At 37.2% G+C, this 27,804-nt stretch overlaps 1 protein-coding gene across 2 annotated transcripts; it reads right to left on the bottom strand.

Moving 5' to 3' along the window:
- Positions 1-27,804, bottom strand: PUM3 (pumilio RNA binding family member 3). 2 transcript variants are annotated; one of them, XM_032206420.1, is made up of 17 exons: positions 27,668-27,804; positions 26,146-26,328; positions 24,370-24,505; positions 23,537-23,612; positions 22,621-22,714; positions 22,338-22,404; positions 21,406-21,580; positions 19,372-19,475; positions 18,764-18,842; positions 16,542-16,640; positions 15,707-15,760; positions 13,281-13,361; positions 9,469-9,611; positions 8,496-8,718; positions 7,134-7,221; positions 4,955-5,045; positions 1-207 (listed from the first exon to the last, which is right to left on the bottom strand). In XM_032206420.1, the coding sequence occupies exons 1-17, from the start codon at positions 27,762-27,764 to the stop codon at positions 78-80; spliced, it is 1,920 nt and encodes a 639-aa protein (XP_032062311.1). In that variant the 5' UTR covers positions 27,765-27,804; the 3' UTR covers positions 1-77. The 2 variants fall into 2 exon arrangements, with proteins under 2 accessions (XP_032062311.1, XP_032062310.1); XM_032206419.1 differs by having other exon boundaries at positions 26,146-26,331.

Here is a 27,804-nt window from a genome sequence, read left to right on the forward strand (position 1 = left end):
TTTTAGACATGGAGCAGAATCTTACCAACTGGGAGTTCATTGCATAGTTGTATTTGAAGCTAAAAAGATCAGTTACACTAGGAAGTCAATTTCTCCAGTAATGCTTCTATTCCTTTCACATTTTTGTTCAGCTTCAACTGTGGGACAAGCTTTTTCAGTCCTTTTTTGACTGCATTTGCCACTTCTTGATCAGTGCTCCGGAGAAGGCTACAAAAGGAGGGAAAAAAAGGGGCATGAAAGGTCAGAATACAGGTCATAATGAAAAGCTGTCCGTATTATGAAACAGTTAACTATTTCAAAACAAGACAGTTCAAGGCAGACTATTATCTTCTATTACACAAAGATGTAAAATTTTCTGAAAGCAGGAAATACCACATAAGAACACAACCAACACAGGATAAATAAGACCCAGAGGAGCTGCAGAGCCCAAGCTGAATCTCCTGCTCAAAGCAGGTTCAAGCATGAAGTCAGATTGGGCTGCTCACGGCTTCATCTGGGGTGTAAAGTCTCCCAGCCTGCATGGTCCACAGCTTTACAGCCAGCCAGGCTGTCCTGGTGGGAAAAGGCTTCCCCTCTCTAGCCTAAGCCTTTTGTGTCTCAGCCTGTGCCATGCCTCTTGCCCTCCCACCAGGCATCACTGTGCAAAGCCTGGCTGCATCTCCTCCATCCCATCCTGCCAGTGCCAGGGCTGCTGCTGGGTACCCCAAAAGCCAACCCCTTCTCCCAGCTGACCTGGCCCCACTCCCCAGCCTCACCTTACAGGGCAAGTCCTCCAGCCATGACTATACTAGCCAGTCACTACTGAACTCAGTCCAGCTGTCGATATCTTTCTTGTAATGGGGGTTCTAAAACTGGATGCCGTGACATATGCCTAATACACATCAAGTACTTTTAATATTTTAATTCTGTGCTTCCTTTATCATGGGGCTACAGAAACTTAACAGTCTTGGTTGTTTTTTAGTTGTTGTCTTTTTGGAAAACAAGCTGCCTTTCTTAGATAACTTGCTCCCCAGAAACAAGGAAATTCACAGTAAGCTTACTAGAAAAGTAAAAGCTTCTTTCTTGCACACCCACGTGTGCAGTGACTTCTCCCCTTCTTTGAGGCAGTAGTGAAACATGCTTGTATTACAATGCAAAGTAGAGGTAATGGCACATCTATTTTGCCAATTCTAAATGGTGAGTGAACACTGCCTAAAAAGTTTAATGTTTTCTGCAGCCAGTATGTGCAGCAGAATTAAAAGTCACAGTGGCATCCAAATAAACTAAGATTGGAAGCAAACTATAACACATGTACCGATACCAAGAGGGGCGTGTGACACTGCTGGTCTTTACAAACCCTAGGATTCTTCCACCTGGATCACAAATTTGCAGCTATCTTAAAAGCTTGTTTCTAGCATACTCTTTAAACAAGCCTTTAGCAGTCCTCCAATACATAAAGGGGGCCTACAAGAAAGCTGGAGAGGGACATTTTATCAAGGACTGCAGAGACAGGACAAGAGGTAATGAATTTAAACCAAAATAGGGTAGATTTAGATTAGATATAAAGAAGAAATTCTGTGATTCTATGATTCTATGCATTAGATATGGCAAGCTGAACTGAGTAAAAACAAAAAAGAAATTATTATAGTTCAAGGAGAGATTTAAATTTTACCTTCTTATGACTCTGTATACTGTGCAGGATGACAATGCAATAGGCAGGAAAGCATGTGATGCCCATTGAACAACACTACTATTTTCAGCCACTTTATTCCTATATTTAACTCTATGACTAACAACTTCCAGTGACACTTACCGGAAGTACTTATTTGCTACTTATAGCTGTAGCAGTATTTAATCTAGAGGCCTTCCTTAAAATTGAATTCAACACAGGCCAGCGTCGTACTTTTTCAGCTCTTCTATAGGTCATGTACACCCATTAAGAGCAAGAAAGTCAAAAGTAATGACAAAAGATGTGCTGAATACACTGGCAATTAACATAGGGAGACTCACCTGGTTTGCCACCTGGTACAAAAAGCATACAGAAGTGGCAGCAAGCCATTCTGGACTACACTTTGATATTTTAGAAGGGAATTTCATCTCCCAGTGCTGTATGAAAACATGTAAAGCTGTTTTCAAATTGCTGGAATCCACAGCTATTTCAAGACACCACATTTTTAACATGGAACATCTACATGTCTAATAATGCAGCCAAAAGATTATGATAGTATTTTTTATTTTTCTGAAAGTTCTTCTAAAATCTGGTAAGCAGATATCTACGTATTTTGTGGATATAAAATGTAACTTCTACAAGTTACAAAAATTGCATGTGGAGATGAATAAAGTTGGTGTATCTATCCTGATGTAACATACCATTGACAAAATCAGTACACTGAGGAATGGTCAGATGTAGAGATATAACTAGAATAGCATCCATAAAATTCAAGTACTTAAAACATTTTATTTATACTAAGCTTGACTGCTTGTCTGCAGAGGGCTCGCTCATAACCTAAGGACTCTTCCAATACTGCATGTTTGTGCTAAGTCAGAACCGGGTCCCAGATTCTTTTATAAAACCAAAAGCTATTAGGACATTGAAAGGATAGTGTTCAGAGGATACCAGGTAACTAATCAGTTGAGTGCAGTCAATGAGCTGCACATAACTGGTGAATGAGCTTAAACGACTCAAAAGTCGAAAGCTTCAAATGGACTGAATGAGTAATTCTGAGTTTCAGATCTGCATGTAAGTAACAGATGGCTTCCAAAAGCCAACAACACAATAGAAATTAATCATAGCTTCAAGGAGAACTGTCAGTATCTGCAAGTTACCTCTGTAAGAGGGATCTGAGCTCTCTTATGATAGGAGAATAACCTGTTTTTTTTTTAGATGAGAAGTTTTTAAAAAACTCAAGTGATTCTATTGAAACAAATTGCAGTCATTATACATACATAAGTTAAATTTATCACTGCTGTATAATTTAGGTAACCTCTCTATATTTCAGTGCAAGCAGTTGAACAAGAAAAGGACTAATTACATGTGTTACTGTGCTAAACAGGTGTCACATGGTATGGAACAAATACAGCTGGTTAGATTTACATGTTCTCAGCCGCCTAAACAAAAGGGCATCCTGCCTAGAGAGTCATTAAGAGAACCTCAACCGATTCAGATTTACTTAGAAGCAAAAAGGAATACTACCCCCCAACACACAAATACAACAAATAAACCACAACTCCCCACTACTTTTATATCTCCATCCAGATAGATGAGGTTCAATTTCGGTGATAAGTGTTCAAACTGACAGTCCAGGAGATAAGCACACCTACTTGGTAACAAAGTACCCTTGTCAAATCCCCACCCTGTAGTTCCATGTATAATATCAGAAAGGAAAAAAATAATTTCTCCTTCCTATGTCACTTCCATAAAATAATATCACTCCTGTGTTCACTTCTACTAATATGTAATTATTAGTTTCCTGTTTTTTCCAAAAGTCTTCAAAACCTATTGAAAAACTGTTGTCATACCGACAGCTGAACAGCTGTTAAAGTGTCATGCATGGAAAAAAAATATCCATTAATTTACTTCAAAACATTATTTGGACAATCAGAATAGCTTAGCACATAAAGCAGCAACAGCACATGTTAAATGAATCTCCTCAGTCTTAAGTTAGGGAAAGAAGTCCAAGCATGAACACACTGTCAGTGTACAAACCTTTATAAGAGATCTCTACTGAACATCTGTGCATAGGATTAGATTATAAACATTAGATGCATTTATTGTAGTTGCAAGATACAAAAAAAAAAAAAGAAAAAGAAAAAGCATTCTACTTTTGTTAACTGAACAACCTTAACCACCATACCTATGACTACTATGATGTTGTCTTGTATCAAGATTACCACTACTCTTCTACTACCAGTTCTTCTCAGTAGTGATCGGAGTGGCAATGACTAAACAAGTTAGAATTAAACTGCAATTTCAGAAATAGACCTTCTGTTAAACATCTTTTGATTCATCTTGCAAAAGAGAATGAACAAAGTAGCCTCACTCTAAGCTAATAAGAAGCAGAGATGGAAAGCAATCATCAAGGAACCCAAAGTAACTTTAGGAGGAGAAGGGAGGTGGAAAAAGGGAGATGTTTCATTTTTCAGAAGTATGTTGTCTGAATTGTTTGCTGATTTTGGCTCAGTGAAAGTCTTTACGAGGAGCCAGCAGTGTGATGCTGACCCAGAAGTTCCACAACACAGACCACACACTTAAGTCTTAAGACAAAACCTTGGGTTTCTATGACCTGACACTGACATTTAGTTACAATGTGAAAATAGCAATGGTTAATACAACTGTTCGCATTTGATAAAAACAAAATTGTAATGTTAGTGGTCTGATTCCTGTGCACTCTTTTTGATCGTACTAGTTGTATCATTCATGACTTTCAAGTTGTAAACCAATCAGCTCATCATAATCCTTTTCACGGTCTATTTCAAACACTTTCCTACTTCAGTATGAAACATGCTCAGGCTCCATAATTAATGCATCAAGACAAAGTAGCAAGTTACAGGAATAAAAACTGTATTTGTGCATACTGACCCCAACCACAGGTATTTCAGGGTTTATTATTTTAATACGTGGAGTCCCCCTTTAAGTCTTTTGCATTGGGAAAGCATGCATTGGTAGGTACAAGATCAAAAAACATGTATTTTAAGATCAAAAAACATGATTATTTTTTTTTAATCTTAAGATTTCTTCCAACATTGAACTACTTCCTACAACTGCAAAAGCCTGAGCTCAAGGGACAACCTGTAGAAATTCAGTTTTAATTTTTCCAGTACTTTATTCCAATCAAAACTTATCAGTGGCATGGATGACAGTATTCCATGAGCAAAAAATGGAATTATGCTGGTAGAAATTGTAACTAATGTTCTCTTAGCTGTTCAAGAAATTAATACTGGGGCCTAATCAGAAATAGTCATGAGCCTTACATACCAACAAAGAACAATGGCACCTCGATTTACTTTTGCCCAGGTCTTCAAATTCTCAATACCAACACGTTCCAGCAAAGTTCTTCCGAAGCAACCTGTAAAACATGGGAAAGGAGCAGGGGGAGAAAAAATTAAGACAGTAACTTTATACAAAGAAACATACTAAAAATTATCCGTGGCTGCAATTTAATCAAATAGATTTTATCCATCGAGTATTCACAAATTTATGCTCTCTTGAAATAATTGGCTATCCAATGCAGTGATACCTCTGCAGATTGTAGTTCCAAGCATTGCTTAAAATTAGACAGTAACAACACAATGTGACAGTTTACTATTATAAAGAAGTATATCCGCTGCTTCTCTTTTAAATGGTTTCAAAGACTATCCACATCTCAAAAAAGGCAATTACTCCAATGGAAGAACTTGGTAAGAATGACATCAACACAAGAGATAATTACATGCAACTTACTAATGCAGATACCTGTCCTGAAAAATGCTGTTTTCAAGCATTTGACGCTACAAGCAAAGAAACAGAATTTGTACAAGGTGCAAATTGACACGACAAAACAACATACCCTCTGGTATCTTCAGATCAAATCCTTTAGTGACACATGAAAACCAACCTGACTCTTATTTCTTTCAGTTGTACTGATACTACAGGGCTCTACTTCTTCAGTAGCTTTGAAAGCATAAGTTGATTTGCATTACACTAAATATGTATGTAAAAGAAAGAAACAAAGCTGACCGTAAGCCCATAGTTGAATTTGACGAACTGAAACGGTTATCTCATCCCTGGAAATGTTCAAGGCCAGGCTGGATGGAGCTTTAAGCTAACTCATCTAGTAGGTGTCCCAGCCCATGGTAGGGGGGTTGAAACTTTAAAGTCCCTTCCAATCCAAATCATTCTATGATTATACAAACTTCGGGGAACCAGATCTTATAACTTGTAAGCTTAGCAAATTTATCAGGAAGTAACCAAAAGAACCCCCATCTTCAAGCTCCCAATAAACACTGAAGCTATTTTTCACTGTCACTTTAGATTAGAATTCCAACCAAAGAACAGGTCAGTTTTTATTCAGCTGTTCCCTATGTGATAATGATTTGTGAGTTTATTGCATTAGCATTAAAAAACAACCAACAATTCTGAATGGCACATTCTTCAGACAAAATCAAGGAAACCAAAGGGAAACACTTGTGTTTAAAAAAGGAATTGTTTATTGCTAGCAGAATAAAAAAACAAACAACAAAACAACAACAACAAAAAAAACCACTATTATAATCTCAATTAGTCTAATCTCTGAAAGACAGTCAGATAAAACTTCCTCTTTGAACATTTCCAATCATGCACTTGGGAAAAGTAGTAACAAAACAGCCTCCCTCGAGGAACATTTAATAAAGGCCAGCAACCTCTTATTTTTAAAATGAAACAGTAGATGGCTGGACACTAAGAAAAAAAGGGTTTAACACAATGAAAAAGCCCCCTACACACAACAGAAGTTCACGTTATAGTATGCCTCCCACCCATTTCCATTTTTCAAGGTTTTCATATGAAAAAAGTAATCTCTATTAGGATATGGTGATTCACAGAACAAGATTTTGCAGTTATGTAATAAAATGAGTTCAAAAAAGCTAAATTAAGATGAGAACATCTGTGCCCAATCTCTGCCTTCTGGGATATAAAATAGCAAAGATGTCCTATTTTTGTGCCTGAATTATTGTAGCAACAGTTTTAAGGCAGTAACTCAGCACCACTAATGAACACAGTATGGATTACAGCTTGGCTTACAAGCAGTAATGAAACAAGTCTTCCTGTCAGAAAAGCTTTACATTTTCTATAATTATCCTTTAAATTGCTGAGAATTTGGGCAAAGAAAGACATTTTAAGCGCAGAAACGAACAGAGTCCCAAATACACTGTAAACCCAGAGAACAAAAACAGACTAGTACTTGCTTTGTATAAAAAAAAAAAACAACACGATCTTTTGCATTCTGTTCATGCAACAACTCACAACAGCAAAAAAAAAAAAAAAAAAAAAAGATAATAGCAATGATCTTAGAGAGTATATTATATTTTCCAAATATCAGTAGGTTTAAAGAAATAAATGTAGCAAACTTATTTTAGGTCAGCTAACTAATTACTCCAAAGTCAAAATTTGATCAACTAAAGTTGAATTTCAAACATACCTTCTTTTCCACTCTCTCGCATTTTTTCATCTTGCTCTATTAGCCATTTCAATACTAAATGACCTGCTGGATGTTCTGCAATGTGAAGCTTTAAGGGGGGAAAAATACAAATTATTCAGTGATAACAATACAAAATGTAGTTCTGTAGTTATTTTTGCATGCTTTATATACTTTTCCCTTTGTGGGAAGCCACCAAACCACACTCATCCATTTAGTCATTACCTTTGCAAATATCAGCAAGTCTGATGCAAACATCTGAACACTTATTTAAAATGACCAGCTTATTTATTTTACTTTCTGCCCTGTAGCATCTGACTTTTAGTAATATAAATTGTATCTGTTGCTCCACATCCACTAATGTTTCATCTATCACTCCTAAGACTTCATGCTTACTTAGCAGAATCTCAAGGTCTTGTTGCCTCTACATGAATATCCGGACTTTTCATGTTTTCATTGATTCCAAAATTTACTATAGTATGACTTGCAGAAAAGTACAGAAGACAATAGTTCATAGAAAATTCTACCAAATGCCAATCTAAAAAAAAAAAAAGAAAAAAGAAGGGTAGAGGCACATGTTTCATGGCATGGCAGAGACGCAAGAAATCTAGTTCGTTTGTTAGGGACAGACAATACTTTCAGTATTTTTCCTCCATCAGTAAACTGACTTGCTAACTCTTATGTGAACTATATATATTGCGTTCTATAGGCACTGCAGTGGAAGGGGCACTGCAAAACTGGGGGAGACCAAGACAATTCAGCAAAACTTTAATAATCTTGAGAGCATCTATCTCACATACAGTCTACACAGCACTTTCTATTTTCTAGTCTACAGAGACTTACCTGCCTGACTCAACAAAATCAGAAAAGGCCTCTCATGCACATTTTGAAGAGAAGGCCATACTACAGAGACACTGTTATCTAAGATCTTCCCTTTCATGGATATATACATGTACATACCTGAAAGCTAAGGGACCCTAACATTTGCAGTGCAAACAGTTCAGTGAACTATAAAAAGTTACTAACTACTTGATTTCATAGTGATAATATTAAAAGAGAGCCTGCGTAACATGACTGTTAGCTACCTTTCAACCAAATGTTTAAATTAATTCTGGAAGACTCAAGACTATGAAGTACCTTGCTCTCAAATTCAGATGGAATGTTGGCTCAAGCCTTCGTTACTCCAGACACAATAAGCTATTAAAGAAACATGTCAGGAAACAGAACGAAGACCACTTCTAGTGTATGAGTCTATCATGGAAGATCATTGATCTCTTACGCAAAAGAGAAAAATGAACAGACTTTGTGCTAGTAATGAAACAAATGCACTGCAAGGTATCAGCATCTTATCCTCTGTTACATTACCTGCCCATCATGGCCACCTGGAACCAGCTCTTCTGCTGCTAAATTAGCAATTGCATCTAATGTGGGCTGGATTTCACCAACAGCTGTTCTTAAAATGTCAGCAACCAAGACAAAGGTAGCTTTGTCCATCACTACTTCTTGGCAATGTTCTTGCAAATATTCTAGCAAAGGTGGGGAAATGGCTTCCAGGAGTTCACGACGGCGGAGTTCTGTATTCTTCTTGCTGACAAAAGAGACAGCAAATTACTTTAGAAGACTTGCTCCTCATGCACATCAAGTCAAAAGAAATTCAGAATACACATACATGTACTATTTGAGACAGCTATATATTACCGAAAAGTCAAAACCATTATTCTTCCCTCTGTTTCTCATACAATTAAATATTGCACACATTTTAAGAACACAGAATGAGGAAGTATACAGCATTTAAAGCTGTCAGTAAACTTCATAGAGTATTTTGTTAACAACGGTTACTTGACCTCCATATATTGCCTATTCATTCTGTTACCTCAACTACTGAGAGAGATGCTTAAACAAAGTTGCTGCTTCTTCAAAAGCTGATAAGCTTCAATGTCATTATCAATATTGGGGACTGAATTCAAACAAACATTTTACATTTCTATTGCTAGATTTTAAGATATACTTTTATGCAACTCAAAATGCATATTAATATTTTACTTTTATTCTGCATTTGATATAGGAATTTAAACAAAGAACACATAGTATTTTTTGCCCTTTACAGAAGGGGAAAACTGCTGATCACCAAAACACTGATAATCACCAATCATCACACACAAGCTTCAAACCAAATGTATAGGAGTTAGGACTTCAGATTAACGTATCTAATAGTATTTGCACATTATACAAAAGCGTTTATATTACTTAGATATATTATAAAGAAAATTTATCATGCAGAAGTTGGATGAACTCTTCTGGACTCTAGGAAAAAACTTAAACTTGCCATCTCAGTTACCTATAGGCATTTCCATCACCCTGTTGCAGAAGTGTGATGATTTCTGGAACAAAATGTGCAGGGTCTCTAGGACTTAGCAAGTACAACAAAACCTTTTTTCCATGTTTGTTGTTAATAATACTGGGCAAGGAAGCATTTATTTCCTGTAAAAGCAAACAAACAGCAACAGATATAAGTAAGTTTTGAGTTACTGGTAATTATTGATTGTCTTTCAAACACAAAGCTTAGGAAAACTAAATACTGTGAATAGGATTCACACATGCTACTAAAATTAAATCCAAAAAAACCCTAATCAAAATGCAAGTTTGCAGAAATGAGAGAAACTTAAAAAAATATTAAGGTTTGATGCATCTGATAAACATGTCTTAATAAGAAAAATACTTTGAAAGAACAAGATTTGTTCTTTTTACTTGCTTGTATCAGCACGAACACTGCATATTCTGGTATGTCAGATGGTCAGACATAATCTGAGTAGAAGTCATAACCTCAACAGATCAAACATACAAAGCATCATCTACCACAGCACCTACAATCAATCACTGAAACCATGCTGACTTTGAAATGGCTGTACATAAGTACATACACACTGTTGACAGTGCTTAGGAAGGAAAACTCCATCTTAAATTGATCACAGAACATCAAAAAAGTTTCAATAACTGAATAAAGCTGACTTCTGCCACAAGCACTACCAGTATTATTTGCAGTTTATTTAAGCATTAGAAGAAAACACCGGGTTTTCTCCAGAGACCAGCGGTTGGCTAGGAATAATTCTTTTGTGGGCTACAGAGTATGTACCTCACACCCTCATGCAATGACAGGGCTAAGGAAGAAATGCTTTAGTATATACTGGAATTTTCTTGCTAATACAAGTACATTATTATATTTGGACAGAAGCACCTACCTTAGCCCATAGGTTTGTACTCACATTTTTGTCAGCATCTTGACAAATGCCCTTTCATAGAGTAATAATTTTCTTTTTATGCAAGTAACACTGAAGAACCCTGAATACCATCCAGATATTCATGACTATTGCAACTATCAATTCCCTCTTAAAGTCTATCTACCAATGTCACAATTTTTAAAAACAAAGGAAAAATAATCCTGGACTTTGAAATCAACCCATGGCACAGCCATCTAGCATAAAAAGAAATGCCTTTATTTTCTGTTAAGTCCTTCAAAATTCTATTTCCCCATCTGATTCTGTGATTCTGAAAAATTACAGAACTTCCTCACCAGAACTGTGAGAAAGTATCAGGAGAAACTCTAAATGGCAACGGATATTGTTACATCGATAGCATGTAACACTAGCACTGCTTACTCAGAATTCTTACAGCCTTCCCTCTGAAATCCGCCTGAATTCTAACACGTGCCAAATACGTATTTTACAATTCCAATCATATTTGAAGGTTTAAGACAACATACTTATTCTCTGGTCTAGGATTAAGACTCTGCATAGCTGAGAGATAAGGATAGACTTTCCTCTGAGGCTTTTAAGAGCTTACAACTTTCTCTTACATGGGAATTCCCTACCATTCTGCCAATCCACATAAGCAATCTGTTTTATAATACAACAACAGCAACAAAAGAGAAATACTTGGCAAACACTGCTTTTTCTCTTCCCCAGATCTTCATTATTTTCTTTCCTTCAATTAAGCTTTTATTATGGACAGAATTATTAACATGTATAAAGTATTTCAGAAATCTAACTTTAAGAAAATTAAGTTTTTGATTGTTCCATAGAGTGTGCTTCAAGACCTGATTTCTTGATGCTTCTACCTCATCGTCAAGTTACTAGTTTTCTTTCCCCATCTGAAGAGCTGGTTTTGATCTGACTTGATACATTTTTCCTTTTCCTTGACACCTTTTTCATATTTTTGGCCTCATATAAACCCAGACAGGCTAATTCTGTATATGCAAAGGCCACCCCTTCTTATTCTCCTGTATTCCTCTGTCCAGATTGATGCAGTAAACACTCCATTTGCACCAAACAGTAAACACTCCATTACCCAGGATAACATAAGGAGGTCTCAGACGGCAGAAAACCACAGATGATTCTGTAATTAAATGGCACTTTGGGAGCTAAAGTCAAACGCAGTATCTTAACTAATAAGTGCCCAGCATGCTGAGTGCTTGCAACATAGCACAGTAAGGCATCAGTGATCTTGTACAAAGATGCCCTGATCTTTCAGGGCTTATTTTTTTGGAACTTGCCCAAAGGCATTACATTGTTGAATAGACTCTGGAAACAAAGCCAGCTGTGATCACAGTTAATATACGTAAGGAACACAAACCATCTCCACGCTGGAACACTTTCAATCTTTCTACACACACAGGAGAGGAACAGACTTCATGATGAATATCTGTGTTAGGATACAGAAATCTGGAATGTTGTATAGGGGGAATCAAACAAAAATAAAAGCAAAGCAAGCCTCCTCATGACTGGTTTCTCATACTCCTTCTCCACATACAGAGCATTCACCTTGTTATCTACACCTCCTTGCCACTGCCTCCCAACGTCTGTGATCCTATGCGTATCATTAATGATCACAAGTATGACCATAAGCACACTGCAACCTATATATATCAACATTAATTATTTTACCTGCATCAAAATTGTGTGCTATAATGTCTTTTTTCTCAGTGTGAAAAGACAACTTGATGGTCATTTACAGTTAAAACAACTTAAAAGCAGTAACTTTTGCATGTAAATATGGTCTAAGTAGAAATACCTTACTACCATTAAAGTGTTTTTTTGAAAAAAACTGGGGAAATGGGGCAATCCAAAAGGAAGCAGATGCAGACTACATCATACTACCATTACTGTTCATCATGCAACCTCATGCAGGTGCTGCAAAACAGCTACAGCACTCTTTGTGTTTCAGACACCTACCTATTTCCATTTTGAAGGTCTGATAAAAATATTACATGGATTTTATCCAGAAGGCCAATTTTCATTTAATTATCAACACCTTATGCCAAGTATCAAATTCTGACAGTTAATGTGAGTCTACATATTCAGCATCCAGACAAAAGTCTCCAACTAATTGTTCTTGTTCAAACTGATGTTATATTATCATAAAATAATAGAATACTCTGGGTTCGAAGGGACATAAAAGAGCATGTGCTTCCAATCCCCCTGCCATGGGCAGGGGCATCTTCCACTAGACCAGGCTGCTCAAAGGCCCATCCAACCTGGCCTTGAACACTTCCAGGGATGTGGCAGCCATAGCTCCTCTGCACAACAGGTTGCAGTGCCTCACAACAGTATAGTCAGACATGTTGCCACGTTCCTCTAAGATAGCAACAGCTCATCTTGAAATCTTACTTTCCAAGACACTACTTGGAAATGAGTATATGTTAAATAACCTTTTTTGCAACAAAAAAGCTTACATTACAATGACATTCTAGCCATGGATATCATTGACTTTTTATGTTTGCCCATAAAATGTATAAGGAAACTTCCTCATTCTAAAGTTTTACATCACTTCAATCCTCGCCATACTAGCAGAGCTCAAACGTTTATGACAAAGACATTTTCCATTAAAGAGATTGAAGTCATTCACTAGCTAGAATGAACATACACAAAAAGGGCAATTTTCAGCAAGCAGTGAATCAAGCTTAAATTCAAGTTCAATAAATTAAAGTGCTGAGTCATCTATGACAAAAAAAATGACACAAATACAAGGAAATATACAAGTTGGAAAGGAATTAAATGATTCGTAACAAGTGGATGGATTCCTACTTTGATCCTTCAGTGCAATGACAAATACAAAGACACTAATTAGTACAGTACTTCAGGAAAAACTACTTACAGATATAATTAACTGTTTCACAAGTTTAGTGTCATCGATGCAATCAAATGCTGCCAGCAAGACCAAATGAGAAAATTCACCCTGCAAAGATGAGACATGAGAAAGCTTCAAGAACATGTAGCAGAGTTCTACAAACACAGTAACTCATTTAGAACCAACATTTATGACAGTTTGTCTCAAACATGGCACAACATAAGTCTACAAGCAAATTCTATCCACTGTCACAAAATGTCGCAGAAAACCTCACATTTAGGCTCTCTGAAAGAAAGAGTTTGTTGTTTTTTTTTTTGTTTGTTTGTTTAATAGAAGCCTCTTAAAAAAGATTTCATGAGGCATTATAACTTAATACATTGCTTTATCATATGCAAGCTGTTAACCTCATCCAATTGCATGATAATCGTTTGAAATCACAGGATTTGCCTTGCTGGAACACATAATCATAGGATGGCTTGGGTTGTAAAGAACCTTAAAGACCATCTAGTTCCAAACACCCTGCGGTGTGCAGGGATGCCATTCACTAGATCAGGTTGCCCAGGGCCTTGTCCAACCTGGTCTTGAATACCACCAGGGATGGGACATCCACAGCTTCTCTGGGCAACCTGCTCCAGTGCCTCACTACCCTGTGAATGAAGAATTAAAAACTGAATTAAAAGTGAGATGTATCACATGCTGTACTTCTGGAGAGTATGTATCTAGCAAATACAAGCCCATGGAGCAGGGGCACCACCCAATTCTCTTGTACGTCAGTGAGACACTGCATGAATGCGAGGCCAGACCTTCAATGTACTCCAAAACTGAAGTGTTACTCAACCACAGTCTCAGTTTTTTTATACAAGCATACATCCATATATAACATAAATTATTATTGGTATTAGAAAATCATGGAGAAACATTACATTGGCCAGTTGTCTCTAAACTGGAGTGTGCAAGACTATCCACTGGGGTGTGAGACTAAGTACTCTTTTGGAGCATTAATAAAGCAAATGCTATTTAAAGATATTTTCTTAACCTCTAAAATTATATTTTTGTGTATACTTTATAATGTATGTAATGTATTAGTACAGTTGTACCGTATATTATTTATAAATACATACACTGGGGATATGTGTTCATAAGTTTTTACTAATACGGTTGCATCACCAAAAAAAAGCCTGGAGACCGATGACCAACTACTAGTAAACAGAACACAGCACCCAAAAGGGAATACATTTAAAAAGCATATCTTTACGGTTGCAGTTTTGCCCTGTAACATGAAAACTAGTTGCAACTGCTACTCTGTTGGTGTCGCAGTCTCCAATCATACTTCTCATTAAAAAAACAAATATATACAGACTTATTCCATTGTACGTCAATTCAATACTAATTCATTTTAGAGCCCCCTGACTTAAAAATGCATTGAGCACGTTCTAAAACTAATATGCTTAAACAACTTTCCCAATGACATCCCTAGCGTATCTTAGAATCATAGAATACCCTGAGTTGGAAGGGACCCTTAAGGATCATCAAGTCCAACTCTTGACACCGCACAGGTCTACCCAAAAGTTCAGACCATGTGCCTAAGTGCACAGTCCAATCTCTTCTTAAATTCAGACAGGCTCGGTCTGAATTAAGAAATTAAGAAAAAAAAAAAAATCTTAATTTTTGTTGTTCTTCTGCATACAGATTTTATTTCTAATAAATTAATGAAGGGGTAGTATGAAGACAAAACATAAAGATAGGCTTGAAGATACCTGCTCTTTCTGTCTTCAACAGACTCTCCTATAAACTAACTCTCCTATACTTTAATTGAAGAAAAAAACATAGAAAAAAGATTCATAATTAACTCAGCTATTTTAGAGAATACCAAATGTAGTGCCTGCAATGAAGTTTCTTAGTGTCTCCAAATAATCAAGTTGAATATATTCCATACTATCTAGTACAGCATCACTATTGCAAACCTCATCACAGGGGAGGGGAGACCTCATCACAGTCTACAACTTCCTCGTAAGGGGGTGTCAAGAGGCAGGAGACCTTTTCTCCATTAACACCAGTGACAGGACCCGCGGGAACGGGGTTAAGCTGAGGCAGGGGAAATTTAGGCTTGACATCAGGAGGGGGTTCTTCACAGAGAGGGTGGTTGCACACTGGAACAGGCTCCCCAGGGAAGTGGTCACTGCACCGAGCCGGTCTGAATTTAAGAAGAGATTGGACTGTGCACTTAGTCACATGGTCTGAACTTTTGGGTAGACCTGTGCGGTGTCAAGAGTTGGACTTGAAGATCCTTAAGGGTCCCTTCCAACTCAGGATATTCTATGATTCTATGATTCATTTTATTAAGACCTCACAGTTGTTTCTACTACCAAAGCACATTAAAATCAGCCTCTAAGCATTAAATCAGGTATTTAAGAAATTTTTATTTATGAAATAAATGACTAATGATCACTCACCGTTGCTATTTTTTCAATATATGTCTTCATAGTTTTCACAATGACTTTTCTGTCCTATTAAAAAAGAAAAACTTGAGTGAGCCTACAAAATCAGTGATTCTGAACAACTGAATTGTTATTAACACCTTCAGAAAGATAACCTACAATTTGCTTCCTAAAGCACAGAATAGTTACTGATGTCCAACATTTGTAATATTAATCAACATCTAAACAGCAGGATAAATGGCTAAATCCGAATTGTGAAAGAGTCAGTCTTGGGGCTGTTCTGTGAGATGTCCACACGTTCACTCTAGGAATGTGAGTACATAAAAAAGGGGCATGTGAAAACATAAAAAAGGGGCAACTTCAAAAAAAATATTCACCTATATCCTGTCCATTACTTAAGAAATAGCAATGCACTTGGCACTCTTTGCTTGGAAAGAAACCCATTCAATATGACCTGAATCTTTAAAAAAGTAAGGACTCTAACCTGTCACAAAACACCTTTGCTAGCATGGTATTTTTTGCAGAAAGCTTCCCCAGGTTTGTTCTTCTAGATATTACAATCATTACTCAGTCTTCTTTAGACACATTACTAACCTCCGGTCCCTAGCAACCTTTTTTTTTTTTTTTTACTGTCTTCAACAATCAAACTGTTTTTATAAATTTTTATTTTTTTTGAAATAATGTGTGTTTTCTTTTTCTATTTATGCAAAGAGATAGGGCACATTATAGTATTTCCAAAAGCTGATACCCTATATCTACAGAGCTTCAACCCACATGAGCAGTCATAGTCACATATTCTCAGACCAGACTATTTTCAGGCAGAGCTGAGTAGAAAGGAACCAAACAGTACCTTGGGAGTACCATGCCATAAACAGTGCATTGCTACTCGGGCTCCATCATGAGTGTGTGCCAGGTATATGACAGCCTCTCTTATAGCTTCTATCATTTCCTGATGAAGAAAAGGTGGTAAGTAAATGGAGAAAGAAAATACAAGGAATTTTTGCTCATGACACTACAGAGAGCATCAACACTCCTGCAAAATCGCTCTCAGTGGCTTGACCTACAAGAACAGGCCTCAAAAAGAATGCCAAAGACTATAAATGACACAATATTTCCTCTTCCAAAACTGTACATCATGTGAAATCCAAAGCATGTCAAAGTCTGTCACTTGTCCTATCAGAAAAAATACAAGAAAAAAATCTTTGAGGGGATACAATTTACTTACACATACAGGGCATCTGCTAGAGAGCATGAACTAAAAGGTCATCTACACATCAAAAGATGTAAATCAGATATGACAAGATTGAACCAAAAGTTGGTTTTCATATTGTGAGAAACTAAGTTGTGTTTTTGCAGTAGAGAACTCATTTTCTGTATTCAAAGGTAGTTGCGTAGTCATGACAAGGAGAAATGCTAAGTAGATAAGTGGACAGTAAAAGGCCTCACGGTTCCCAAATAAGGTAGAAGCTTGACAAGGACAGGATCAGCAGTATGAGAACAGTAAAACAAAGATCACAAGTTCTCAAAACATAAAAAAGGGAAAAAAAAAAAAAAAGGCGGGAAAAAGAAGAAATTAAAGGGTTGAAGAAAAAAAAAGTACATATATGGTATAGAGGAGCGTCGAGTAGCTTGTGAACCTGTAGTACTCAGGCAATGAGGAAACGGGAGGCAATCAGGTGTTGGGTAATAGGGAATAAAATGTTATGATTTGTTTACTAAAATGCGCTCCTAATTGGAAGGACGCCTGCCATTGCAATCGTGAATAAAATAGCTTCACAGAAGATCCTGTCTGAAGAAAATTACTTGAGATTTTTCTCACAATATAAAATGGAAGAGGTTCTGAAGCCATCTGAAAACAACAGCAGGAAAAAAAAAACAAAAAACAAACAACAACAACAACAACAAAAAACGAAACAGAAAAACAACAACTTAGGTTACTAAATACTATTCCTGTTATTGTCCGATAGATACCTTGACATGGAGTTTCCATTTTTCTCCCCTTCTAGCCCTAGCTGCTTCTGTCTCTCTAAAAACTGTCTCTAAATTACAGAATTAATGGCATCACTGGCTATGCGCACAGGAAGGGACAGGTCTACAAAAGAGGTTTCCAAATGGCTGCATGTGCACAAAAATAAAAAAAAATGTATCCATCTATCCTTTCATACAGAGAAGATTCAAATGTTACCATATCTGTACAAAAAGACAGGCAAGGGAAAAGAGCCATGCCCTTACTCTTCTTGAGTGGAATTATTATAGGAAACCATTATAAGAACCTTGAATTAGATAAGATCTGTATGTAGAACAGGCCACAAATAATCCACCTCACTAGTTTTGACTGTGTTAACTCTAACAGAAAAAGAGCTCGGTATAGCAGAAAATAGGTTAGACACACAGCAAGTCCAGAAGGCTCCACTTGGCCTAGAGTCAGATGGCACTGAGTTGCAGAATCCAAATGAGGACATTGGACAGGGTTTGGAGACAGGTGACACCAGGCAGGATACTAGCTCATACAGATGTCACTTTACTTGGATAAATTTAGGCCTAGTTTTTGCAAGAGTGGCTGGAGTAAGCTTAAAACTGCAGTTTAATACAGACATAGCAATACAAGCCACATGCTTGGCTTATAGGCAGGAGACTGTTTCGTCTGCTGACAGAAAGGACAAATTTTATTATACTTTGATCAAAAGTATTTTGTAAAACAGCTAGAAGAGGTTAATAAACTTTGAAAGCTGAACTACTACAATTAAAGCTGGAAACAAAGCTTCTATCTTATTTTCCAGCTACTGAGAAGGAACATTTAACACAGAGAAAACATCAGTTTTCCATCACATTAAGTCTTTGCATTACACTTTAATTATTTTAAAGTCAAACATCACCAACACTATTGCTTTAGTATAAAAGATCACTCTAAGTCCCCATAAAATAGCACTCCCCAGACATTCATCTGGATGACCAGATAAGAAAAGTTACCATTTCCACTGTATTTCTTTGTAGCTACAATGCTATTAAAACAACATTTAAAACATTTCATTGAAAGGTAAGAGAAAACAAAAACAACCAAAGGATACTTACAGATCTTTGTTTTGGAAAAGCGTAAGTGAAAAAGTCCAAAAATACTTTATGTACCAGTGAGTGTTTTATCACAGCCTCTCTGTATTTTGGAAGAGAAAAAATGAGAAAAAGTCCCCCATTAGCAATGGTTGTAACATAAGCTAACACTGCCTCATCCGTATTTCTAAAAAATACCCAGTCAGTCAGTATGGCATGCAGAAAATATACAGTCACTCCACTTAAGACGTTTAGCAGTTGCATAACACAGAAAATTCTACCAAAAGGAAAATTCCAAAACTTCGTAAGATATTGTCGCCTAAGACCACTCAAGATTCTTGTCCGATAGCACATTAAGAAGGCATACCACACTGTCCAGAGTTCTATTAGGCAGTGGCAGCAGTAAGGACATTTTACTTTATAGAAATTGAGCTCACAATGATTTAAGATATTTGTTATGGCAATTTTGACAAAGCCATTGTTACTTGTTGCTCCATGCAGCGATGTTACAGGTGAAAAGAACAGCAGCATTACTGCTATTCTTCTACATAAGCAGATAATGTAAGTAACAAAGAAACAAACAGGTACATGCTAGATTGACATTAGTTAGCTCAGTTAGTTTTTGTCCTTACTTCTGTGCCATTGGTGTAAGAATCTGCTTCATTTCGTCCAAGATAGCTTCTCTCTTTTCAGGCTGAGCTTCTAATACCTTATCCAGCGTTGGAACAACTGGTGTCTGAAAAGAATGTCCATTCAGAGGTTTAATCATTCCCAGTAGGTATCAGAGTTCATACAAAATTATAACATTCTTCAGTCCCTTGTCAAACAGCAATTCATGAACAATATCACAAACAAAATGAACTTTCTGCAAAACTATCAGCTTTTAGAACTAAAATTCTAAATAAGTGTTATCTACTTTGAATATGTCAGAAGCTATATACTTAAGTTCTCACAAACTGTATTAGTCATTACAAAACAAAAGCTACTTCTATGGACCGAACTGTTTTCTGGCAATTGCAGTCAGCTCCTCATGAGACTGTCAGGTACAAAGTAAAATACATGAATCAGCAGTGTGTTTAAGGGAGTCTTGCAGGACAGCAAGATGCATATATGTCAGTCGTCAACACAATAATACATCAACGAATTAAGAAGTTAACAGAGGTCCATGAAATTCCAGTCCAAGAACAGCATGTAGAAATGACTATACACTCTGAATACCGAACTAACTTCTGGTAGAATCATAGAATATCCTGAGAGGGAAGGGACCCACAAAGATCACTAAGTCCAACTCCTGGTCTCCCAAAGGACCACCCAAAAAAATCAGACCATCTGTCTGGGAATGTTGTCAAAGTGTGTCTTGAACTCTGTCAGGCTCAGTGCTGTGGCCACTGCCCTGAGGACCCTGTCCCACTGCCTGACCACCCTCTGGATAAAGAACCTTCTCTTCACATCCAGCCTGAACCTCCCATGTCACAGCTTCAAGCTATTTCCTTGAGTCCTATCACTGGTCACCAGATCAAACTAGACAGATAATTAGAAGAAAACCATCTTCCTTTTTTTCCTATTTGCTATATATTTTGTATATCCTGCTGGAATGGGAGTGGAGAACTTGGAGACAGGAAGAGGAAAATGGGATCACAATTCAAAACTCCACAGAATTCTTTGTCTTTTAAGGATTATGTCATAATTTCATAAAAATCCACCTATTTTTGAGTCTTAGTTTTACACCATAAGGTATGATTATTTGAGGCACTCAAGACAAATGCTAGAATGGTAGAATCTGACTGCATGCTTGATTTCAAAGACTGTATACTCCCAGAAAAATTACAGTCCTTAAACACAGAAAATATGCCTTTTGCATTATAGTGTTGCAAAATGCTTTAATAAAACTTAAGATAACCTGTAAAGAAAAAAAAAAAAGCTTTCAAATTCAGAAATATGCTGTTAAATTCCTCTAAAATTCTTCCAGATTTTTTTTATGTAAGGTACAAAAGTCATTCTGCTGTAGTTAATAATTGGGTAAAACAGTTTTGTGCTTTGTAGCAAATAGAATTGTTTGTAACTCCAGTAACAGTAAACCAGATCAGCAAGGAAAATGAACTAGAGGTCAAAACAAAGCAGGCCACGTTTAAAAATCTTTCTGCTGTCTGTTGGGCATCTGCATCTAAATGGTTTCACGAGTTTGGACTCAAGTCCAATAGTCTCTGTGAGAAAAGGAAACTAAGACAAAAATTAGGCTTAAACAGCATGCAGTACATAGATCCAAGCACATTTTCCTTGCACGCAGTTCTCATGGGATATAATCCAGTTCTGATACAAAAGCCAGTTACAGCATTCTAAGGGAATTAATCCTAAATCGTATCTCAGCAAGGATGACTACATCAGGCTAGACACTTTGGTAACTCCAACTACAGAATACTAGACTGTCTTTGATGAGCAGAACAAGCTCGTACATGAAAGTAATAGACTTCACATAGCTCAAACTGAAACACTCATCATGGAAATGCACAACTTCCATAGCATTTACTTATGCTAAACTAGAATGCATTTGAACAGCTCAGAGAAACGAAATTTATCAGAAGAAGTAGCAGGTAAGATAGGTAGAGTATCAATAACACAACATACTAGATACCACAACACCTTAGCCTAGAAAGTAATGTAGTCACCTTGTAAACCTGGAAAGTATTCCCATATAGTTCTTCTGTCAGCATATTTCTCTGCTCCAGAATGGCTTTGTCATTATATGCATACTCCACTACAGCAGAAGCTTCAGCATGACGGAGCATTTTTTTCACGTGACCTTTAAAACTCTTTATTATTTCTGCAATTTGTGGTTTTGTCCTGTTTCACAGGGAAAGATTGATACCAAGAGTTAAAACGTTAAAGAGGTGATCCAGCATTAGTTTTATTTCTGGAAGCTTATCTAAGTGTTAAGATATCTTATGTTATCTAAGATATCTTACGTTATCTAAGCGTTAAGATAACATGCATGCATCTGGATCAACATTACAGCTTTTACAAAAATAGTGTGAAAACCCAAGGATCTGCAGAAGTTATGAAGGATGATCAAGTATGCATTCTGATAAAACAAAAAGAAACAGTGGATAAACACTGCAGAAGAATGACTTCCTGAAACACTAAGTTTCAGTGAGAACAGAACATCTTTATAAGCCAGTTATTATATGTAAGGCAAAAATCAACTTTCAGCATGTATCTGAGCTTTTTGGGCACTTTTTCCTCAATTATGTGTACAGCTTTAGCTTTACTACTTGCAAAAGAAAAACAACTACCAGCAATCACAGAATCACAGAATGGCCGAGGCTGGAAGGGACCTCTGAAGATCATCTAGTCCAATCCCCTACATGGAGCAGAATCATGTAGAGCTGGATGGCAACCAGGTGGGTTGTAAGTATCTCCCGCGAAGGAGACTCCACAAATTCTCTGGGCAAAATACCAAACACTCCTGTCTCACCACTGTTATAAACATGCTTCCAAATACTTTTGTTTGTTTGTTTGTTTAAATCATCATACATTCCAGAGTATTCACAGTGAAAATGAAACAATGCATGACAGCTAAGCAATCTCACTTCATACTCACCCATACATAAGAAATTTCTTCACTATATTTCTGGAATATTTTGACTTGCTCAACTCCACTAGGCTATCTAGAAGAAGGGAAAACACATTCAGCTAGCTTTTATTTTTCTTGACATTAACAATACAGAACAAGATGCCACTATTTAAGTAATTTTCAAGAGCTCAATAGAAATGATGTATTATTTCAGCACAAAGCAAAAAATATTTTAGCGAAAATAACTCAGCTTGTTTTAATGCACCTTAACAGCAAAGCACAAGAATACAAGTAAAATGGGAAAAAATACCTTTCAATTCTTCAAATGTCTCTTGTCTTTGCTTATCATTACCATACTGAATAAAGCACTGGATCACTCGAGTTGAATCATGTGCAAATGCCAGCTGCAGGACAGATACATTTCATTATCTTAAGCCATTCATATGCCATTATGTACAAAATTTATTTTAATGCATTCTGTCTCTGATATAGCTCTATGCCACATGTAACAGATAACCACTCATAATTGTCATTACAGGTTGCAACAAATCAAGTTTTACGTTTTTTTTAGATCTTTAGAAGTACTACCAAACAATATACAGAGAATACTTGCAATTGCTGACAATTAAGAAAAACTGTAAAATGCATCAAGTATTTAACTCTGAATTAAAACCATGAAATTGTATCTTGTTTTCACTCATATTCTTCGCAATTCCTGAGTGTTACTCTACAGTTACACTTCTGCATGGAATACCAAGAATCCCTTTAGAATACAGCAATATCTCATTGCGCATTTGCACATTTCAAGAATTAACAGAAAGACTGTTTAGTACAGTTAATTATCAGGGCAATGACTTCTGTGAAGCACTACTTGTGAAGCATAACAACAACTGTAACTAACCAAAAGCCTGAGTGGCTGATTTTAAATTTCATTTAACATAGTTTCACTTGACTAAATCTGCTTGGCAAAACAGCCATTCTTATAATAGTCAACTGATAGGCAAAGCATCCCAGGACTACCATTCTCAAATTAAAAGGGGCAGAAGCAGCCTTTCAACCCTGCTAGTTTGTTTGTTTGTTTTAAATGTGGCTAAAATAACATTCCTTCTAGCAAAGAAGGTTGGTACTATATTATAGCATTTATACTTCTCTATTCTTAAAAGGAACTTTTGTGAATTTGAGCACGTTACATGATGTTTGTTACATGGTGTTGATTTTTTCCTTACATTTTTAATTTTTCCTTTAAGCAGCTTTTGTAAATCATTCATCAGCTCTTCCCGCTTCTCCTTATCGCATTTCTTCCTACAAGTAGAGAAGTAAAACAATCTTAATTAAGGAAACATATGATTCAGTTCTATCTATATATTAAAAAGCAAGATGGTAAAAAACAGTATGAAATTAGTGCCTGCTAATCCACATTTACACTGACGTTAATTAAAGCTGTGACTAGATATAATTAAGCAGTTTCAGTGCCTAGAAACCAAAACAGATAATCACACTTTGAAATAATATTCTTCTGAATAACAATTAAAAACACTATAAACTTACACGTACCACCACAGTTGCTCATGTCACTTAGATACTAGATTCTTAAATGTCTTACAAGCAAAAATGAAAAGCACATACAATTAGAGCATAGTAGAATTAACTCCTCCTTCTGACATGGGGCCTCAGTCTGAGAATTACGCTAGCACAGAGAAATAGTATAAACTCCCACAAAAAAAAAGCAGTGATCTAACTCCAAGATCAGATCAAATCAGCGTATGATCTGTGGTTCACAATTTAAAAAACAACATAACTCCTTAAATATTTTATCCTAAAATAAAAGTGACACCAATCCAGACATTTCTACACTCCTAGCATTACAAATCACCACACTTTGCTCGAACACTTACCCTGTGAGTAAATCAGTAAATCATAACATTACATGCTTGAACTGCATGTAATGTTATGATTTACTCACAGAGTTTCACCGTGGAAATACAGTTTCAGAGAATTACCAAAGGAGAAAGAATCTCTTTGCAACTTATGACAATAAAAGAAAAAAATAAATCATTACCTTCTAACACTTTCCCATATTTGCTTTGATTTCACAATTATGTCATAATTACTTTTATCACTGAGCTGTCTGCTTTGCTTTAATTCCTTCTTTTTCTTTTTGAAGTCATTCCATTTAGGCTTTTTAGAATCTGACCCTGAAGACAAAAATAAACATATTTTCTATAGTTAACAAGAGAGAAGCAAAGGAATTGTCTAACAGACTGAGCTGTGCTAGCTCTGTTACTTCAGTTCCTAACAAGTCAGGAGTTTTGCCAGCAGTTTCTCAGCTAGCTAATATGAGAGCAGAAGTAGTTAATAAGTATGCGAAGCTAGCTATTTCCACTTCTAGAATACTGGAAGAACAAAGCAAACAATGATTTTCCTCAAAGCTCTGTCAAAAAATGCATCAGAAACCTCTTCACAGCTTGCACACTGACCCTAGATGCACCTTGCACCCTGTGGCTGTACAGCCCCAGGTGATTTTCCCTCTGTCCACATATGGATGGATACTACTTCCATCTCTCAAATGGATACCCTTAAATTGAAGATACATAACTGAAATCTCAGAGAAAGGAAAAAACATAAAAAAATTTTGCAAGCCTATTCTTTTTATTCAAATTTTTAAAACAGGAGATTTTGCTATACAATAGCTATACCCTGCCACACAGCAAGTTCATTTAGAGCGACTTTATAGAAAGAGCCACAAAATGAAATAAGAAAAAAACTTGAAGTGTTTTAGTTTTATTCACATCCTGACAAAAGAAGTGATTGTATATTAGTTTGTTTTCCAGAAGCAAGCGCTATCACTTCTATATGGAACACTACAGATAGAGCTTTAAGTTTTTGGACCCTGAAGCACTGTTCTTTGGTATTCAGCAACATGCAACTAATTACTTTGCCTGTTCAAAAACCATGCTCTCTTTTTACTAAGTGTATTTTAGAATTTCTGTATCACTTGTCCAAAAGTAATAGTGATACTTTGCTTTGAGAGCAACACACCACCATGCAATCTTTCCATCTCTGAAGCCATTCTGCAAATGTGCAACAGCCACTACTCCAGCACTTTTTGCTGTCCTTCAGACAACTAACATTTTTCTAGAGAACTTCAGAATCCACCCTGCAAGATTCCACCTCTCATTTTCTGTTGATGCTTATGTTCAATCATCCCAGTAGTTTTGTTTGACAGCAAAAGTTCTCCTGTACCGAAGTTATAAAAAAAAAAACAACTATTTAAACACGCCTTTATTTAGCCTCTCTATCTTAAGACAAAATAAGACGTGAAGTGTATAAAAAAAACACATTTTTTTTTTTTTAAGGCGTGACTAGATATTTTTCTGTGGTCCAAACTAATATAAAGAAGGATAATCAACTTTGTTTCACAAATGTTTTCATTCCAAATTTTTAGCCAGTACTTTTATAAGAGCGGATTCCATTTCTAAGGCAAGTCTACGAATAACTCTTTTTCAGAGTTACATGGAAACTGTCACTTTCATGCTTGCCACAACATTGTCATTTAAATAATCACAGCTTTATGATGGCGTATCAGTTATTTAAATTTGCTGTTATATCTTTACTTTTGATTCCAAAGAAAACTCTTTAACTGTTGATTCTCATCACTTTGGCCTCAGGCTTAACTAGGTGAAATAAATCGTTACACAGAAAAGGCTAAATAGAAAGTAAATTTGGAGGCAATCAATTTGGAAAGGTGATAACAAGATGTGGATAAAAGACTGAGATGAACAATGTGTTTATCAAATCCTCGTTTCCATTGATATCCAGGCTTAAATTTGCTCACCTCCCTCTTCCCCATCCTGAAGTTTCCTCTTCTTTGCAAGACTTCCTGACTGCTGTTTATTCTTGAATTGTTTGATAGTAGCTTTTCCAGGTCTTAAATTTCCTTTCACAGATTTTTTGGAAGTGGATTTGGGCTTTCCCTCCTCATCTCCTTTGTTAGGAAATTTCTTTGGAGGACCCGAATCTACTAAAAAAAAAAAAAAAAAAAGTTAAAGCATTACCCTAAAGCTTCAAAATAACAAATTACAATTATAAAAAGCAGCACACTACTTTATAATATGTAATACCAAATATATATACAGCAACAATTCTTTCTTGCTTCTCAAAGCCAGTGATTTTTTTTTGCAGTCTTAGGTCTTGCAGTTTGCCCAAGAAACCTTGCATTATTTTCCAGCCTGCAGCATAGTAGCCCAGGCATAAAAAGGATTGTTCTAAATTAAGGATATTAAAGTCACCAGTCCTACAATCACCTGTTCACAGTTTTAGGTCAGAGCTGTTTTGACATCAGTTCTAACTATTTTGTTAGTTATGTTAGAACTAACAGAACATTCTAACAGGACAGATCAATTTATTGATCTTACAATCAGTTTTGAATGCAACACAGAATCAGACTGGTTTAGGTTGGAAGGAACCTCTGGAGGTCAAGTGGTCCAACCCCCGTATACAAGCAGTAACATCTAAAGCCCACTAAAATGATCAGACTGCTTTTGAAGACCTCCGAGGTACACTCCACAAACACCCTGGCCAACGTCTTCCAGTGCTCCATCACCAGCAGAGTGAAGAAGTGCTTCCTGACGGAACTTCCTATGTTCCAGATTGTGTTCATCACCTCTTGTCCTGGCACTAGGCGATGCTGAAAAGAGCATGGCTCCATCCTCTTTGCACCCTCCTTTCAGGTTTTAATACGCATTGATAAGATCCCCCTGAGTCTTCTCTGCTCCAGGCTGAACAACCCCAGCTCTTTCAGTCTGGTCTAACAGGAGACGTGCTCAAGTCCCTTGATCACCTTGGTGGCCCTCCACTGGACTCTATCCAGTAGGCTCATCTCCCTCTTGTATTGGGGAGCCCAGCACTGGACATAGTGCTCCAGGTACAGCCTCACCAGTCCAGAGTAGAGGGGATGGCTACCCTGTGCTGATCTGCTGGAAATACTTGCCCGTCTCTCCTGCCTGTTGAGGCTGTCCGGATGGCAGCACAGCCAGATACACTCCGGTGTATCCGCCACTCATCCGTGATTTGTGACATCTGCAGACCTGCTGCGGGTGCCCCACCATTCAGATCATTAGCGAAGAGGTTAAACAAGACTGAACGCAGTATTGACCCATCGCAGCTCACGCAGCACACACACACCGACTCCTCTGCGCGAACGGGACGGGCAGCGGAGGTCAAGGCGCTCCTGAAGCCCAAGCAGAGGCCACGGCCCGGGCTGCCAGGCCGGCCCCTGCACGCGGCCAGGCGCTCCCGCAGAGCCCGGGCGTGCCGCCACCAGGCACAGCCGCCTCCCGGGGACGCAGCCTCCTTACCGTGGTCTCTCTTGAACTTCCTCCTCCCCTGCGGCGCCTTCCCAGCGGGAGCCTTCCCGCTCCTCGCCGCCGGCTTCCTCCTGCCCCTGCCCTCCATCGCCACGCGGCTGCGGAACAGACGAGGAGCGGCCTCAGCG

Source organism: Aythya fuligula, chromosome Z (genome assembly GCF_009819795.1).
Source record: "Aythya fuligula isolate bAytFul2 chromosome Z, bAytFul2.pri, whole genome shotgun sequence".
Classification (NCBI taxonomy): domain Eukaryota; kingdom Metazoa; phylum Chordata; class Aves; order Anseriformes; family Anatidae; genus Aythya; species Aythya fuligula.